Here is an 18,421-nt window from a genome sequence, read left to right as displayed (position 1 = left end):
GATTTCTGGCGCCACCACTGGCAGAGGTTGGCGCTTGACTGGTTGTGTTTTTCTTAAATCAATTTTCTAAATTGGCAGCATTTGTTACAGCAGTGGTTTCTCTAATAAATTAAAAACTCTAGGATAACAATGCACCAAAATAGCAGAAAGAGGTAGCAACAAGGGACACTTACAACATAATTCGCATATTAATGCAACATAACATCAAATACGTTTCTAAAACTGTTACATAAACAAATACAGACAAACAGATTGAGCTGTGTTTCATTAATGTAAAGATATTAGATTGTTTATACCACTCTCTAACCAAATGACAGCAAATAAGACTATGTTTATGGTCTAAGAAGATCATATAGTGACCAAAAAGCTATGCAGTCATGCTATGGGAGCTATTCATGAACTGCATCATAGGGGAGGCAGGGGAGTTTTCCTCCCACTTATTTGCTAAATAAAAGATTTGAATTAGCTTCAATTTTTGCATATATAAACCTGTAGATTACAACAAATACATTGAACAAAAATCCACAAGTAGAACAACATCCTAAAAAAATCTGCTTCAATGGGGGCTAGGGGGTTAAGTGGTGGGGTAGCTACTGCAATGTTTTAAATGATACCTTGCCAGAGTATTGACAACACAGGATCTGTATGAACAAGCTGTAACATTTTTTGTTGCCTAGTGCTTATTTCTATTCGCTTATTTTGTTATTTGCAAAAATAAAATTTCACAATTCTGAAATATGTCACAACTGAATCTTGAAATGCACTGCTGGCTCATTTTCATATGATCATAGACTACAGTGCTGTTTTGCAACTTTTCTTTCTTACCTATCTCTTATCAATTTCTAAAATCGTAAGTTGCTAAGATAGGTGGCAGGTTTACAGAAGATAAAAAGAATACAAAAGCTATAGGTCTTGGTGATATCAACATTTTGGCAATTGCTTGACAAAACTTTTCTTCCAAAATTTTCCTTGTCACAAAAATTTTCAAAGGTGAAAGTAAACTGTTCTCTAAATTGTTTCCCTAACATTACACTTTACAGAGGAAAACTTTTCCATGCCAAACAATAATCAAAAGCAGCATCAATAAACCCTTATCTTGCTTTCCTTTGCAACTTGCACAGTATGAATCTCAACATCATCATTTTTCAAATACTCGGTATCTACATCAGGCCTCAGATCATTGAACTTTGACACAATGAACATCGATGAAATCTTCCCTTGATTGCCAGAAACTTTGTTTGTTACAAACTTCCACAAAACTGGCTTCATGTTTCTGCACTCTTCAACCAACGGAGCTGCTAAAGATGAAACTGCAGGAACTGATAATGAGAATACTGGTGGGTTTGTTGGAACGTCATTGCTCTTGTGGTAATCAAGACTTGCTTTCAGAAGAACTCTCAGATAATCTGTGCTCAAATGCAAATACGCTTTGCCAAAGGAAACAAGCTCTAAGGTATGATGAAGCTTCCAAATTAAAGCCATCTTCTCTTCAAGTGAGACTGCATTTTTTAGAATGGGCTCCAACTGTCCAAATGTAGCCAATTCTTCATTTGTGAAAAATGACACATAGCTACGTTTGTATTTCTCAAGGCCTGCTTCAGCAATCAGTTGAAATACCTTAGAATTGTTCTCTAAAACTGAATCAAGTTTTTCCTGGAGCTTTTCTTTCCCTTTATTGTTCATACTTGCTTTATAGAATTCTCTTATCCAGGTAGCAAATTCTGTACCATTCTCTAAATCAAAGACAGGCTGTATATCCTTTGTACAAATTGATGTGAACATATGGTCAAGTGCAATCAAGATGTCCTCAAATGAACTGGCATTCCTTAGAAAATCCCACAAATTATCACTGAAGTCACAATCCTTCCGTTTAAAATTATCTAGAACATGAGCAAGTAAAGTTGTAGCTAGATCATCATTATCATTATTATCACCTGGCTTTTCCTCATTTGGAACAAAGTCCTCCATGCACTTGATATTCTTGAGATCGTCAACAAAGCTCTGGAGATGGTTGATAATATCAACCCTTACTTCACCTGTATAATTAGTATCAGGCCAGATACAGCTTTGCACACCATGGACAACATTCTCCAACTGAATCAATTCCAAAAACAAAGGTGCCAGCGGAGATGATGGGTCTGACGGCACTATCCTCAGCTTTGCAATAGCGTCAGCTGACAAAGGTGGTGGGCTATTTGGTGCAGTATTTTCATGCCAGGCAAACTCAATTAACATCATGCTGCTATTTCTGCATTCACTTGCATCACGTTTGAAAATTGATCCCAGAATATCATATCTTGAAAAGTAAAGATTTTTCTCACCTGGTATATTTTTAGGAGCTGCATTCTTTGCAAATGATTTCTGCAAATCAAATACAGACGACTCTTCTTTGACCAGACAAGTTCTTAGTACACCATACTGTTTCCCTTCAGTTGTATTATTCTCAACAGTGCAGCATATCCATCTAATGTTTTGAGGACTTTCACAACTGCATTTTACAAAGACCCATGGAAAAACCATCTGTGAAAATTCTTCTTTGTTCCTAGTGCTCTCAAGTTTTCTGACTGCTTGTGTGAAAATTGAAACGACATACCTTGCATCTTTCAGGGCCAGTGAAGCAAGAGAATCCACTTTGACAACCCTTGTTACACTTGTACTGCTAGACGTTTGCATTTTCGATTTCTCAACTAAAAACTGGACATTTGCGCTGCTAGATGGTCCGGCTTTGATAATTTCTTCAGTATACACATCAACTCGATTTGTCTGTGTTTTTAAGTCATGGCTCCCTAGTTCAATCTCTGGAAATTTGTCAACGGTATCTTCCGCTGACGTATTACTGATATCCCCTGTTATGTCACTCTCGTCATTATCAAACTTTTTTGATCCAGTATTTACTTTTTTGCTGACAATCAGAAGCGAATTTGGTTGTTCCGAACTGAGTGGCCCAACAATGTCTTCTAGGCCTTGGATGAAAACAACTTCTTGACTGACAGGAACGTGATTTAAGCTAAAGTCGTCCTTGAAATTAAAATAGTTAGTAGTACATTCGTCCTTTACTTCATTGTTGTTTCTTTCCAAATCTTTTATGGCCAGCGATTCAAGTATTCGTGCGACAGACTCAACATCTACTTCCCGTTGGTGATCCGCCATCTTCAACGATCTCGGTATTCTTCCCGCCTATTTCTAAAACTTGGTTCCACTCCTCTCAGCGGCGTATGCTAGCGTATGCCAGAAGTCACTGGAAGAATTGCGACCTAAAAATCGTTTCTTACCTATTGAAAAGTTCCCCATATCCAGAGGCGTACGGGGTGAGTTCAGATAGGGGGGCTCAAAAAGTTTTGCCCGAAAAATACAAATATCCATATTTTTACGGAGTATACTCCAACACATAAAAGCGCCGAATAGTAATCAAGCAATGATTGGCAACGCCATTAAAATTAGGCTAACTAATAAACATCTTTTAAAAACATGACACATTACGAAATAGCTTTCGAGTTTTTATTAAAAGTGAAACGAATCTCTTCCACGACGGCGACAAAATATATCGATTACTTTATCTTTTTCACCTTTCGAGAACATGATTTGAACATTAACGTTCGATATTAAAGAGGGCGACATTGTCTAGTCTTTGCTGTGTTACAAAGACATGTGTGACGAAGTATGGTGTTACGAAGATATGTTCCTATGTGCCTAAGTGAGCTGAATGTCTGTTTTGCTGAACATGATGCTGCTGGAATAGTGGCCAGGATTTTCATCTCTTCAGCAGAATGTGGAAGTGGAACTAAGTAAGAAACATTGTCATCATGCATCATTTTAAGCAATCCACACATATTTTGCTTGATCTACTTGATTTGCAGAATCTATTTGGAGGAAGAAGCATCCATTCTGATGATTTCTGTTGAAAGGCTAGCATTCACGCTTGCATTTCCTAATGCCAGTGGCGTAAGGCAGTTTAGGACACCTTAGTTTGATAAGCAAGGTGCCCTAAACGTCCTAAGGGCCCCGAACAAAAAGGGCCCAATATGTTTTTAAGCACATATTTTCAAATTTATTGCTCAAGTTCAAATAACTCTCCAAATCTTCCAAAGCTCTTCAACTGAAGCTTTATAACTCAGCCCTCTCTAGTTAACGAGAAAAATTCTCATTTTTACATTTTGCTATTGTGTTTGACGTGCTCTACACCTTTAGACTGGATCTTCTTTAAAAGGTTCCTAAGCAGATTTTTTCTTAGGGCCCCAGGTGCCTCTTTTAAGCTACTGCCAAAAGCACACAAGATTTCTCCCAAGACTTTATCAATTACAAAAGCTTCTTTAAACAACTTGTACAACCGCTGAAGACTGAATTTGTAAAATCCAACAACAAAAACCCTTTCTGACACCATTCAGTGCAAAACTGATAAACTGACACTTGCTCGTGCTGACTAAAATCAGATGTTGCTTTTACTTTTAGACAATCCTCTCGAGTACGTTTTGCGCTATTGCTGTTCTTGTAGCCTGTGCCCCAGTCCGCAAATGCGGCTACATTTATAAATTTGGCAGCATTTGTTGACTGGGGCGCAGGCTATGTTCGTGTCGCTTTTTTATTTTTTTACACAACAGGTTTCTTCAACATTATTCCATTACTACTGAAAGCCCTCACGATTACCGCCACTTTACTCATCTCAGAGATTTATAAACATTTTTAATGCATTATTTAATGCATTATTTAAAAGATTAAAGTAGTTTTCTGATGCTTCTTTTGAGAAGGCTCCTGCCCGATTTTTGCCCGAAAAGATCAACTGCCCGAATCTAGGGGGTCTCAGCCCCCAGCAATTTTCTCTATCATTCATCTATTTCTTAATTTTTTGCTTCAAGAGCGAGTACCATCTATTCTTAATTCTTTCTGAATGTTCGCTAATCGTTTCTTATACAAATTTTCTTATTGAAACGGAGTGTAATTCTTTTGTTGTTTATCACTGAAACACAGCTGCCATCACTTTTTGCATTTAAATGACGATTTTAGCTTAAAAGACTGAGCAGTCCAGATCATAATTTAATTAGGAGACTTAAAGCAAATTATATTAAGAATTCTTACTTTGTCGTGTGCCGAAGAAAATAAGAGAATTATTCATGGGCATAAGTTTTTCATTGTTTTTCCTTGCTTAAAATCAATAAAAGAGGATCGCAGATTTAGAAAGTTCTCGCTTGAAAACCAAATGTTAATGAAAAACCCATAAAGTTAATCTTTTTCTTGGGATTTTAATCCACTGAACAGTGGCATAAATTAAAGGAAATTATGGCCAAATTTGAGGATATTCAAATGACAATAAATGTTTTACGTTGAAAACAGAATTTGCGAATCTGTTTGAATTTGGAGTATAAACCAAACTACTATCATTCTCTGATTTGCTTCAGAAATAAAAAATATTTTGAACATAACAATTTACACTAGCATAATTTGGCCTTAACTAACTGAGCATGCCTGGTACAATCCAGAAAGCAATGAATTTACAACAAAAGAGGACACTCAGGACTACTGAAATCGTATTAGCTTTTTCATTCAGGACTACTGAAATTGTCAAGGGACCGCAGGGACACAGGAGACTGAGTGGGCCTCCCAATTATTTCCAAATTATTCTAAAACCATACGAAAAATTTTCTTGCGTTTAACTATTAGCATATTGAGACCCCAAAGCTTTTATGCTCCCTCATTCCAGGACCATTACAGGACCAGTGACAACTCCTTTTTGTAACAAACAAACAATGCAGGGACATTAAAGAGGAAAGATGGAGTATAAATTGAACATAAAGTAGTTCTTTGTCCGTATTCTTATTTATTGTCCTTATAGTATAGTTTCGGTTTGATGTTCTGCCCTCTGTTTATAAGAAAACAAAAAACTGAAGGAGTCACACCCAAAACCCACATTGTTTTATTGCCTCTCTTTGGAAGGTTTTCAGAGCTTAAATGTATCATCCGTAGGAAAGTAAACACTTTTTGGATTCTTAAGGCTGGCGGAGAGTGGCCTAATTTCCCACTTCTTAGCAAGATTTAGTATAAATGAATGATAGAAAAATCTTTCAAGTGCAGTCTGTTGAAGCTTGTAGTAAGCTGCGGAGGAGAGATCTATACAAAAACCATAGTCGAGGGTTCAGAGAAACGTAGGTAGAAATTGTTTAAAGCCTAGCTTATTGACGATGAACCTTGGATATAGATCACGTTAAAAACAAAGAAAAAACTAGAAACAAAAACAGAAGCCAGAACAAAAGTGACATGAATGACCGCAACCACAATTGCAATATACAACAACAACAGCTCCAAAATAACAGAAACAACAACAACAGCAAGAAACAACAACAACATCATATTCGGAAAGGATACTATCATATAGGTAAAACATCTAAATGGTTGAGAAACTCTTTAAGCAATAGAATAACCAATCTTATATTATTAGAAAAAAAATAATGAATAATAAGCAAAAGAATAACCAGATATCTTTATAGCATTTCCCACTTTATTTTTAGAACCTAAAGGCTTTTAGAACTACAATAACAAACAATTTTTATGTGTCCTGTTAGTACTTTTTATTACCGGTTTATCCACTTTAGGGGTATTGTTCTTTTCTTCAGAGTCAGCCTCGTTATCAGTAGCACTTTGCGGTGACGTGCTATACGAGATTCGACTGTCTTCTTCCGCTGCTTGCATCTGGTCCCGATTCTGCACAGACAAGAGCGACCTGGCTGAAACTGCATCAGGACTTTTTGAAATTGAGTTTTCAGAGCTTAAACGGTGGAGATCTTGAGAGACTCTAAGATTTTCAGGTGTTAAATTTCCAGACGAGGAGAAAATGTCGACATCATTTTCTCGGATGTAGCGCTCCATTTCCTGCAAGGCAATTTTTGTTTCATATTCCAGGGAAAAGTCATTTGATTGTCAAGTTTGTTTATTTCAAATATCTCTTTAAGCCTGAAATTTCGAAAAGCGATTTTAACCCTTCTGTGGTTTCAGAATGATTGCTAGCCATGCACAAATTGGACATTAATGAACATACAGTTGATTCCCGTTGAAACCAGATACAATGGACTTTCACTAAGTAGGCCTGATTTTACCCTGGGTACCAGACTCACTATATAAAAGGTAAGAGAGTGAGACTCATTCTACAAAATATTTTACATATTTTACATATTTTATTTTTATAGAGTGAATCTTGTAACCAGGGTAGACTTATTTTCAATTTCCATTTTGAACTTTCCTACTTCATTGAAGTAAGAAGTCGTCCTTGCATGCCTGGATAAATCAGACATTCGATAATTTCCATATTTCCATTGAAGGTCCGGCTTAACGGGATTCGATTGTGCCTTCTTTAAGAACTAAGAATGATGAAGCAGTTCTTTCAACGAAAGAATCCAAAGTATCCGTACTTCAAGTCTTGTAACATATTAAGTGGTCTGAGCAACGTATTAAGGGCTTTGAACAAACCTGAAATGTGAACTGTGACAGCAAGTTTGATGGTGATCCGACCAAATCACCTTCGTCCGGGGTGTTAGCAGTATAAGGCCTAGATATGATTCTTTGACATGCAGCAGAAAATACCGGTATAGGATCTGGTTGATTCCGGGACGACGGCCGCACAATCGATAATGTGTCACCCGGATCCAAGTTAACATCTTGATCACCCGCCAATCCCATCAGCCAATGTGTTTTGATGCAAATCCCTTGCTGTTGAATTTTTGTAAATTTACAATTTAATTCGCATCCAACAAAATCGAGGATAAAGCAAAAGATACTCGCCAAGAAAACTCCCTCAGAAGCCCCAATACTATCCACGAAAACACCCCCAGATGTTCAAAAAACTCGTCATTATTATTTTCTTGTCATTACTCGTCATGGAAATTTGAAGCACACCTTCAACACTCCTCCCTTCCCTCCTACACAGGGCACGGACTAGAGAGGCTTGCAGGCAGTATATCAATTTTCCTTTAGTCAAAGTCAAAAGATGTAAGGAGCTTTGGATGTGCTTGTGAAATTTGAGCGAAAATATAACACTCTATGACAAATATTAAATGATATATTACACATTAAATAATTCATCCTGTTTGCCTATTTGGTTTTAAGATAGCTTGAGATACCGTTTTTTCAAGAAAAATCCCAAAAGTGACTTATACTTTAACTCTCATTAAACTCTTATAGCTAACCTATTCATGAAACATTTTTGGAACCCCAGAATAACTTTCTGAGATCGCCACTTTAGTACTAATGCGCCTACAAATTAGGTCGGATGCTTAATACGGACAAAAGCCTAAATAAAGGGCAAGAAAAGAAGGCAGATCCCAAACACGCTCGATCTATCCAATTAATTAAGTCCACTAGATTAAGCAGGTGTATGTATATACAGAATACAGCATCTAGATCTTGCAGAGAAAGGGGAGGTGCACGATTAATGTTTCATGGGTCTTTAAACTAGGTCTTAGAAAAAGGATTGTTAATACGGACTGTAGAATCTAGAAATTGCAAAGAAAGGGGAAGCATATGGTTAACTTTTTCCACTGGTTCTTTAGCTTAGTTCTAAAAGACTTAAGGAACACATTTCATGGTAACCTGGAATCGCAACTATGGTTGAATCACAATTATGTCTACGTACGCAACAACAACAAGGTAAGATGGAGCACATTGCTATTAAGAACTGCATGATACCTTTGCATCCATGCTCCCTCTTGGCATTGTATAATACTTTCCAGGGGTAAGTGCCTTTAATGTCGTCTCACTGATGTGGCACGCATTAGGCTAAAATTATAAAAAAATGACTGTAAAAGTTTTTACTGGAGCTTCAGCCTTGGAATCTACGCCGTTTCCTTAAACATTTTGAAGAAAGGCTTCCAATTTTTTAGAATTTCTCTATTTACACCACCTTTGATAACTGAAATGTTTTATTTTTCAATGTGATTGCATCCTGATCACTACACCTCAACACTTCCTCCTGGTCTAGTTTTGTTTAGAAAGAATAGTGCGGCGAACAGGGAACTATCTGAGAATCAAACAATGTTATTTCATTCTGGTACTCAATTTATTTGCTAACTATACCTCTTGCAATGTTATGACTTATGTATACATTAGAGTAGCAATGCATACATAAGAATAACTAGAAAATAGACAGTTAGCGAGGTACACGATAAACTGAATGTTCTGTCATGTTCTCACAACACCTGTTTTTTTCCTTCTTTACCTGCTTTACAGAAGAAAATACTTTTTAGAAATGCTAAATTCATAAAAGAGGAAGTGAGCAGAAGTAGAATTCTGACAATATTAATTATATTGTTACTTACAGATCCATTTGATTCTAACTTAGATGCAATATTCACGGTATCACCAAAGAGGCAATAACGAGGCATTTTCACTCCAACAACACCAGCCACGACCATACCAGAATGGATGCCTTAAAAATCGATACTTTATCATCATAGCACTAAGTACGGTAAAACGCAGAATTAAAAGTAAGACACTTTAGAAAAACACGAAACGAGTTGGCTATAAAGATAATAGATTAGTTATTTCAGGTACAGGATTATAAGTAAAGATCAATTAACAAAATACCAGAAATTATTTGTATATTGGTTGAACTTTAAATATGAAAATGGCATTGAAAAAAAGCAACCATTTTACAACATACCAAAATCTTTTTCGCCTGACACCCCTCAGAGTATACGTGATTTCCTAATTCTGACGTATTCTTGTACCTTTATTCTGATTTTTTACACTCTGAGGAGTATGAGACAAAAAAGCTTTAAGTATGTTGTAAAATGTTTGCTTCTTTCAAAGCTAGTCTCAAATTTTGTACCGCCAAAAAATTGTTTAGACTTTAAGTAAGATAAGACAAGGTAGGATAATATGACAACGTAAGATATTTCTTAAAAAGATTTTTCCAATTGTACAATTTTTAATAGTTCCCTTTAGATTTTCAATTAACAATTGTAATCATTCGCAATTGAGCAGATTCGATTTCTTTAGGGCAGCGTGGTGAAGAATTAATTGAAGTTTATTTTTCATTGAGGCTGGTAACCGGACTTTAGATAATATGGCCATATGTTGCGAAAAGAGCGTCATCTGTGAATTCCATTTAAATGATTGTAGCCATAATAAAATCAACTTCACTTTTATTCATTAAGTATCTTGTTCTTTAGTCAATACCTCGCTAAAGTCTTTGTTGTATTCTGTTATATATTCAGTGATGTGATAATGATGCTAATATGTTAAGAAATTAGAACCTGAAGCTAAAATTGAAACTGAATCCCACACCTGTCAGCAAGTTGTGCACTCGACATTTCTTTACAATAAACCTCTGTAAACGCTGTAATCAACACATTTCCATCAATAATATTGAAGAAAAGGAACATGGCTAGAAGGAGCGCCAGTATTACGAGAAACCTACCGGTGCGGATTTCTATATGTTTTCCGGGCTCACTTGAATCCGGGTTCGGTATTGACTTGATCACCTTCAGCATTTTCAAAGCCATGTCAGCAACATTATCGGCATGCTTCCGGGTTCTTGTTGGAATACCGCCAGCCAACATATAACCATCGCCGATAGTCTCAACCTGGAAGATCAAGAAAATGGCGATTGGAAGCTTTGTATTCAGCAAGTACGCAAAAATAGAAAACGTAATGTGATAAATAATTTATTTAAAGTTAGCGTACAAGATCTAAATCTAATGATGTATGCAATTATTGCATTGTTTTATGCGTTGCTTTTGATATATTGTTTATTAAGGAGGATGAACATAAGCAATCTCAGTGGATGAAATTAGAAAAGGGCTTGAGTACCCAAATCTGTGACTTATTCAAAGGTCCAATGATTTGACACAGGAACAGAGAAACATTTTACTACAATCCTTGGCACAATTTTTTGAGGAAAATACCCTAATACAAGCTGGTAAGTATGCATCACATATCGTACAACGTGTCAGCCCACCCCCCCCCCCTTATTGAAAGATGGAGCGTAAGTATTTCAGTAGCAGATGTAGAATAACAAAACATGGAAGACGGGGTGAAAAATCTCTCAGTGCTTTCAGCCCGTGATCACACACAACTGAAATACAAAACAATATCAGTCCAAGCTTTAAATTGAAAAAGATACTATTGACATAAAAACAAAATAATTTGATAAAACAGTGCCTTAATATTCTGAGCCTGAACATTCTGAATATTTGTCAAGCATTATAATAAACAAACAAGCACAATATAAGCATGACTTGTACTACTAAAATTTTTTGCATGACAGACAGTTTTACTTGTTTGCTCAAAGCAACACAAATAATCAATTCTGAACCTTGCTATTTTTTCTCCGTTGACTTTTAAATGTCACCAATCTTGAACCACGACATTCGTATAAAATTTGCTCTTATATAAAGCTAAGAATTAATCTGCAAATACCTTTATTCTTAGTTTTTCTCTAGCTTTGTTTAAAATTGTAGAAATCGATTTAAGTTTTGGACCGATTGTTGAGAAAAGATATCTTAATTCGACTTGCTTTAAATCGCATAGAGATGAAAATTGAATTTATTTTGCTGATAAATCGAACATCATTAAAAGTATATCATTAAAAGTAAACACTCAGCTAAAATTGTTTTATTTCAGAATAAAAAAGGTATTTTAAACAGAGAGTTCAACACATACCTTATAAACACGATATCTTACACTTAATTGATCGAACTTTATGTACATCGAGTTGAGCAGGGTGACAACATCCATTGGCGAAATTTTTGTGCAGATCTTTGTGAAGCCAACCACGTCACTGAAGAGGATTGTCACATTTTCAAACGTCTTAGGAAAAAAAAGTAAATAGTGAATAAATGGTAAGTAATAAAGACTTTTTTAGTACATCTGAACATATTCCGCTATGAAAATTCCTCAAATTGAGCAAACTCGCCTTCTAAAACATAAAGCATTGCTTGTTTTGGTTTTGTGATACCCCTGCTCTCCAATTGGTCATCAGTGATAAGGTTGACAAGGGTCGTGGTTAGTCATCTTTATTTCTCCTTTCAAGCTATTTCTATACCTATCACATGCTTGCGTTTCTCTGATTAGCCTATTTTGATAGACAATTGGAAATATATTCACCATAATGTTCTTTCGGGCCCTTATTCTGACGTTTTATGCTTTGAGGAGTGTCAGACAAAAAAGCTTTTAGTATGTTGTAAATTGTTTGCTCTTTCCAAAGCGATTTTCAAATTTTGTACCGCCAAAAAATTGTTCTTTAAAGCCAATACAGTTTCCTATGTGAATAGATTCTCTTCTCCTTTTCCTAGAACATCAGCATATCCTCGCTTTACGCTACTATATTGATGCCACAAGCTCCTTTGCAGATGTTAAACAAGACACAGATGATAGATTAGTTTCAACCTATCCCTTTGATACTCGATCAGATACATAACAAGACTGAGTGTAGAAGACGTTGGTCAAAAACAAGAAAAAGAACAAATTGCCGGACTCATCACCTCACATGTATCCAAAGCTGACTCTCCTTGTCTCAGCCTTTCTGCTATTTGCTTTGGTATCATGCGATACAGCAACGAGTCCGCCTTTTTTCTCTCCATTTCCAAGCACTGTACACTATCTTCTAGAAGATTGCTTTTCGAGCGTTCCTAAAACGGTTCCGCAAAATTTTCCTCTTGTAAATTGTGCAGGACTACAACTAGATTCAATAAAAGTATCTTTTTGAATTGCTATGTTTACTTTAGTTACCTAATTGAAGAAGCACTTTACTATAGAAAACATTTGCTTGGTACTTAATCGGATCAGTGGCGTTCCCAGGGCTGCAGCAGTGGGGGAGGGGGGGGTCTGGGGCGGGGCCCCCAGAATTTTTGACCACGCCCTTCAGACACTTGCAAATGCGGGGAAACGCTCTTTTTGCAAAATTTCCCCCCATTATTTTATTAGTGTTAGCTACGGTAAATAGCAAAGTATTTTACAATTGTTATTGATACAAGCATACAGTATACTGCACCCCCCCCCAATGAGTTTTACATCATTTTTGGACAAATCTCGAGGATCATATTGGTCCGGACTCCCTATTTCTCCCCTTGGGTACGCAACTGAATCGGATGGGGGAGTTAGCACTTGTGATGGGTTGTTATTGTAGAACGATGGAGATAAAGAAAAACTTGCGTCTATTCTTTGAATCATCATCCTCAAACTTATTTACAATTGACTGATTAACTAAAATGATTTGCATATCACGTGATTACTACTTAGTATGTGATTGGTCCTGTTACATACCCTCACTCCATGGTTTTTAATAGACAAACGACTCCTTATCAGAAGAAAAAAACACTTTTATTGCTCCTTTTTCTTAAACTTTTTACTTTTGCTTTTATAACTACATAGGACATAAAACATAGATCTAGCCAAATCTTTGTACATATGAGTTTCAGCATTTTTCACCTTGCTTATGTTATAGTCTCTTGCTTCCCTTTTATTGAATGACTGACATGCTTTGCTTAGAGTCCAGTTGTCCCAAAAAACAGGGGAGCGGGGGAGGGGTAAACTAAGCGGGAACCACTTCAACTACCCTTTGGCTCGTTTCCCTTTATTTTCAGCTACTCTAAGAGCAGCTTCTGTTTGGAGATCTGTGTTCGACTTTCTTCTCTATCCTTTTGTCACTAACAAGACGAAAAAGACATAAGAATTTCACTGTCTTTGCCTACTTACACTGTCCAAAGCGTGCTTTAGCTCAGCTGACTGATGAACCGTCTGTAACACGAGATCTCTCGATGAATCGTGCAAAGCCAAATCGTTTACGAAAACACCCATGTTATGCATTGTGTCCAGACTATCCAAGCTAAAAGATTAATCGTTCATCAATAAATTAAATTCTGATTTGTATACAAAATAGCACAGAAAAACATATAAATAGTTGAAACGCTGAGATTCACGCTCGAAGCGATCAATGCAACAAAAGCATGCTGAATATTTATTTTAGCTTTCTTTTCCAAGCCACTTGTATTCTTTTTACCTCCCTTCCCAATGGCGGCGCCAGCCACTACGCTCTAGGGGGGACAAAACAAAAGATTCTAGGCCACTCCCTTTTCAGCACCAGAAAACGCTCTTTTACTAACAAGGAACGCCATTTTTACCTGAAGGGAACGCCCATGACTCACTTTTGGCTATGTGAAAGCAGTTCAAAATCATGGCATTACATCATAAAAAGTAGGTTGCCGAAACATTACCCCTCCCCCAACATTTTCTCATCGGATTTAGACAAAATACAAAATTGATCCTGCCGAGAACTGGGGGGACGTGTCTTCCCCAGTCCCCCCCGTGGCGCCGCTACTGTCCCTTACTTCTATGTCTTATTAGCCAAAAAAAGGCCTCGATCGATCAGGCTCAATTGTATAGCAATGATGTCCAACACGATTTTCCTTTTCTGACTGGACAATATATTGAAAGAAATAGTCTTCTTTCAATACAAGCCTTTATATTAGGAGAAGACTATTTGAAAATGCAGACACTGCAACCAGTTTTGAAAAAAGGATGAATCAATGTTGGAGATTCTTTTGTTAAAAGTTTTGTCTCAAAACTTGAAATTTTGACTTTGGCATCTGTTACTTCTAAAAGCAGTTCTCCTACAGATGAAGATCGCATTAAAAATTGAAAGTGCCCACAAAACAGTTTTAACTCTAGAAGTCTAAATTGATGAATCGCATTTCACATACAAGTGAAAGTATGGTTCACAAGAATTACTTCAGATATAAAACTCAATGTCGCTTTGATAATTGCTTAGCTACATCCTTAGATAATCGTTTTGATATCTACTTTGATATTTAATGAAAAAAAGGAATCGATTCTACTGAAATTGCAAATCATCGTGTTAATCTTGACGATTTTTATATTTGATTAGCGGGATCTTGAAGACTGACAAATCTTGTGAACTCGAAAAAGTGTCAGCAAGAAGCTGGATTTTTTTATCTATTTCAAAATACTTTAAGAAGGAAAACTTTCTTTCGCTTCAACGACACAACCCCTTTCAGGGCAATAAAGCATTCACACCATAGCTCCTAAGCATCCAAACCATTATCAAAAGGTCTGATAGTTATTTCCAGAGCAGTCAAAAATTACTCTATCTAGCCCCATTTAATAATTCATTTGCCATTTCGGCTGTTATTCAGCCATATCACACCAAAAGTGCAGGTGGCAAAAAGGTGCTAGAAAGTAACAGCTAAAAATAGCATTGTAATACGCAAAATGCAAACAACAAAGAAGGGAATAATTCACAGACTTACACAGGTGATGCTAAGAACAGCATCATTTCTAGCACTTGAATAAACATCATGTGACCTTTTAAATGCAAGCCATCAAGGTTTTGGCTGTTTCTGTTCGTGCGCTTCAAAGGTTCTTGGCCATCCGCATTCACGTCTCCGCCTTCTTTTGATGATGACGTCTTAGAAAGCAGCTCAAAGATCACATTAGTATGAATGACCTTCGAAAGAAAATGATTTTCAAACAAATTTCTTCAAAACTTGGAGAAATAACCTGATCAAAATCATTCCAATCAAACTTCATATGCAATATCGTATGCAAACTTCATATGCAAAAACAACCACTCTCAATGTACCATTGATTGTGTGTCGTACAATATCATGAAGAAATATAACTTTGAATCTGTGATAAAATTGTACGTAGAAAGAAAGAGCACATTATATTAACGAAGTTTTGAGCGAAATATAACACTTGATAGCGGGCTATGCTCAAACTTCGTTGATATAATTCGCTCGTTCTATCTCTGTACTCTTTCTATCTACGTCAAATTCAAATTATGTTGTTAACACTGCTTTAATTTAGTTTTAAACTGGCGTCGATTTTTTTTCTATTTACGCGAATTAACATGCAAACAACAACAATAACAGCAACAACACGAATTGTTACTATGGATACGTAAACATTTGATTAGAATTGATTAGAATCCATCTGTGTAAACAATTGACAAACAACAGGCAGCAAATTTCAAGATAAGCAACTAACAATAGAGAGTTGTTTCAAAAGAGTATTGGTGCATTGCCTACAACTGATTATGGAAATCTGATATCTTATTTTGTTTTGTTTGATAAAATCATATTGATACTTAATTCAATCGAAAAGGTTACTGTAAAATCAATACAATCGAGCCAATATACTTGAAAACGACTTAAACATTCTTCTTTTTCTGATTCATATGCTGTTAGAAGTAGCTTCTAAAAGCTTTAACCATAGTTGATATAACCTATTATTCAAATTAGGCACAATGAATAAGGCAAAAAATTAACTAACGTTTTTCCACGTGAATTCGAATGTCGGGCGAATGACATGAAACACGTCTGTAAGTTTTTTCCCCAGAACAGCATCAGTTGGCATAGCATTCCTAAGTCCGTTGCCAACACCAACAATTTCTAAACCACGGTCGTACATGACATAAAAAGGAAAAATGTCAAAGAACATGTCTATATCTAGAAAGAGACCACAGAGAGAATTTTCTTCTGATTCCAGCTGTTGTATATACCCTTTGTTATCAAACATTAAGTTCATTATGACATGACAGCCATTTTCATCTAGTTTATAATGCAAGACTTCGGTTTCTACTTTCAGATTGTAAAACTTGCGACCAACTTCCTCAATTTGTCCAGCAACATAATGGAGGTAGCCAATACGCTTGGATCTGTAGTGAAGAATCATTCCTCGAGCTGTTTCCATTTCCACGAAAAACGAAGGCGGCTTTAGCTTTGTGTAACTAAATCGAAGATATTCGTGCAAGCTGTCCAATCCATTGAGAAAATCGCGCATGTTACGACCAAGAACTTTCAGTAATTGGTTGTATCCATTTGTTTCGACAAACGAAACGAACGAAACGCCAAGTTCGTGCATTACGCCGTCGAGAGACTGTGATGTTATATCTGCATAGGCTTGAGCCATGCATGCAATCAGCGAATCGCTGTATACGTTATGCAAGACGAAAGACTGGCTTTTGATACCTGCCATATCGCGGACTTGAAACCAGACATTTTCACCATGTTTTTGCATGATCATGTTGCGGAGGTTCTCACAGAGCAAGCCGTACATTTTGCATACGACGAATACACAACCAGTATATTTCAAATATGCCTTGTAAATTGACAAAAATCGTACTTTCGCGGAAATATACGGCGACGAGAACAGCTGCCACACTGAATTAAGTACTTGCAAATTAAATGTGACCAATGTGAAATGCAAAACAAAGCAACTGCGTGTGCTTCGGGGATAAAAAACAATGAATGTTGCTAAAATGCAGCATTGTTGCAAACGCATTTAAATATTTTGCAACACGAGTTTCAGAATTCGTTTTACAGTCTGGAATCATTTCAAGGTTGAGCTAAATATCAAGTTTAGACTAAATGAAGGAAAGTCATCGTAGTGAGAATTAAAAGCGAACAAACGACCGTGCGTCTATTACTACAGATTTTGGGAACGAGTAAAGTTGATTGCCTCAAGCCTTTAAGAACAAATCAGCTCGAATTCCTTTATTATCTCATAACCAACTTCAAAGTCACCTTTAAATGCTAGTATTCTCAATGACCGAGTTATTTTTAATTTTTCATCTAGCAGTTTTGGAATCGATCTACATACAAACGAAAAAGCCGCCATTTTGGAGACAGAAGGAGTTCGTTTTCTCTCTTGGACTCCAGTGGTAATTTTTCTTTAGGCTCGCGGCACTGATTTGTCAACTATACCGGTCTTGTGCTTGCATTTTTCTAATTGGCCTATTTCGATCCACAACTGGGTATATATTTTTCATTGTGTTCTTTCTGACCCTTATTCTGACGCTTTATGCTCTGAGGAGTGTCAGACGCAAAAGGTTTTAGCCAATATGTTATAAAATGTTTGTTTTTTCAAAGCCATTTTCAATGACCCAGTTCTTGAATGACACTGAAGTTTTGCTGTATTCTTATCAGTATTTGATTAGTGAAAAAAGCAGAACACTGCTCCTGAACAGTAGCAAATAGAATTTAAAACAAAGTAATAGGAATGGTAATCAGATTTGAAATTTTTTCAAGCAAAAATATCTTGTTATCCTATTTGACCTACAACCAGGTTGGATATGGAAAAAAACAAGGCTGCAAGCAGGGGTCAGCTATAAGCTATAAGTAAAGGACAGGGCGAATATCGAGAGGGGATCAACTGTTATGTTTCAGTGGCCTTAGCCTGGTGGCAAGTTCAATTGAGATGGGAAAAAGAGCAGTACCATTACAGAACAAAATATATATGTTGTTGTGAAAAACTGCCGGCTCATGAGCTGAAAATATTAAAGCCTTTCTTAGAAAGACGTGGTTATTATAAGGAAGGCGTATTTGGGTGTGATAATTAAAATTCGTTAGTTTTCAGAAACTTTTGTTGGTTGTTAGCACTTTCTGAAATATTTCATATCATACTATTCACTGTACAA

The 18,421-nt window shown here is 36.5% G+C and overlaps 2 protein-coding genes across 2 annotated transcripts; both read right to left on the bottom strand.

Annotated features, from left to right (window-relative positions):
- Positions 1-179: 179 nt before the first annotated feature.
- Positions 180-3,207, bottom strand: LOC135695517 (protein zwilch homolog). The gene has a single exon (XM_065214635.2). It carries the CDS (start codon positions 3,148-3,150, stop codon positions 1,081-1,083), a length of 2,070 nt encoding a protein of 689 aa, XP_065070707.1. The 5' UTR covers positions 3,151-3,207; the 3' UTR covers positions 180-1,080.
- Positions 3,208-5,257: 2,050 nt separating this feature from the next.
- Positions 5,258-17,610, bottom strand: LOC135695516 (soluble guanylate cyclase gcy-31). The gene is made up of 10 exons (XM_065214634.2): positions 16,276-17,610; positions 15,252-15,448; positions 13,681-13,810; positions 12,468-12,614; positions 11,647-11,793; positions 10,403-10,568; positions 9,300-9,409; positions 8,671-8,760; positions 7,456-7,695; positions 5,258-6,861 (listed from the first exon to the last, which is right to left on the bottom strand). Exons 1-10 carry the CDS (start codon positions 17,284-17,286, stop codon positions 6,520-6,522), a joined length of 2,580 nt encoding a protein of 859 aa, XP_065070706.2. The 5' UTR covers positions 17,287-17,610; the 3' UTR covers positions 5,258-6,519.
- Positions 17,611-18,421: the final 811 nt, after the last annotated feature.

This window comes from Rhopilema esculentum, chromosome 2, assembly GCF_057945365.1.
Source record: "Rhopilema esculentum isolate cy_ngs chromosome 2, ASM5794536v1, whole genome shotgun sequence".
NCBI lineage: Eukaryota > Metazoa > Cnidaria > Scyphozoa > Rhizostomeae > Rhizostomatidae > Rhopilema > Rhopilema esculentum.
Note: the sequence above shows the minus strand (reverse complement) of the source record. Positions and strands in the feature narration are given on the sequence as shown.

What these genes read in the sequence shown, in the direction of transcription:
- LOC135695516 (XM_065214634.2), bottom strand. Translation starts at nt 17,286, where the DNA reads ATGCGTTTGCAACAATGCTGCATTTTAGCAACATTCATTGTTTTTTAT. An exon ending in ACATATAGAAATCCGCACCG is followed by an intron (nt 9,410 to 10,402) that starts GTAGGTTTCTCG and finishes TCGATTTTTAAG; the next exon opens with GCATCCATTCTGGTATGGTC. An exon ending in TGTCACAGTTCACATTTCAG is followed by an intron (nt 6,862 to 7,455) that starts GTTTGTTCAAAG and finishes ATTGCCTTGCAG; the next exon opens with GAAATGGAGCGCTACATCCG.
- LOC135695517 (XM_065214635.2), bottom strand. Translation starts at nt 3,150, where the DNA reads ATGGCGGATCACCAACGGGAAGTAGATGTTGAGTCTGTCGCACGAATA.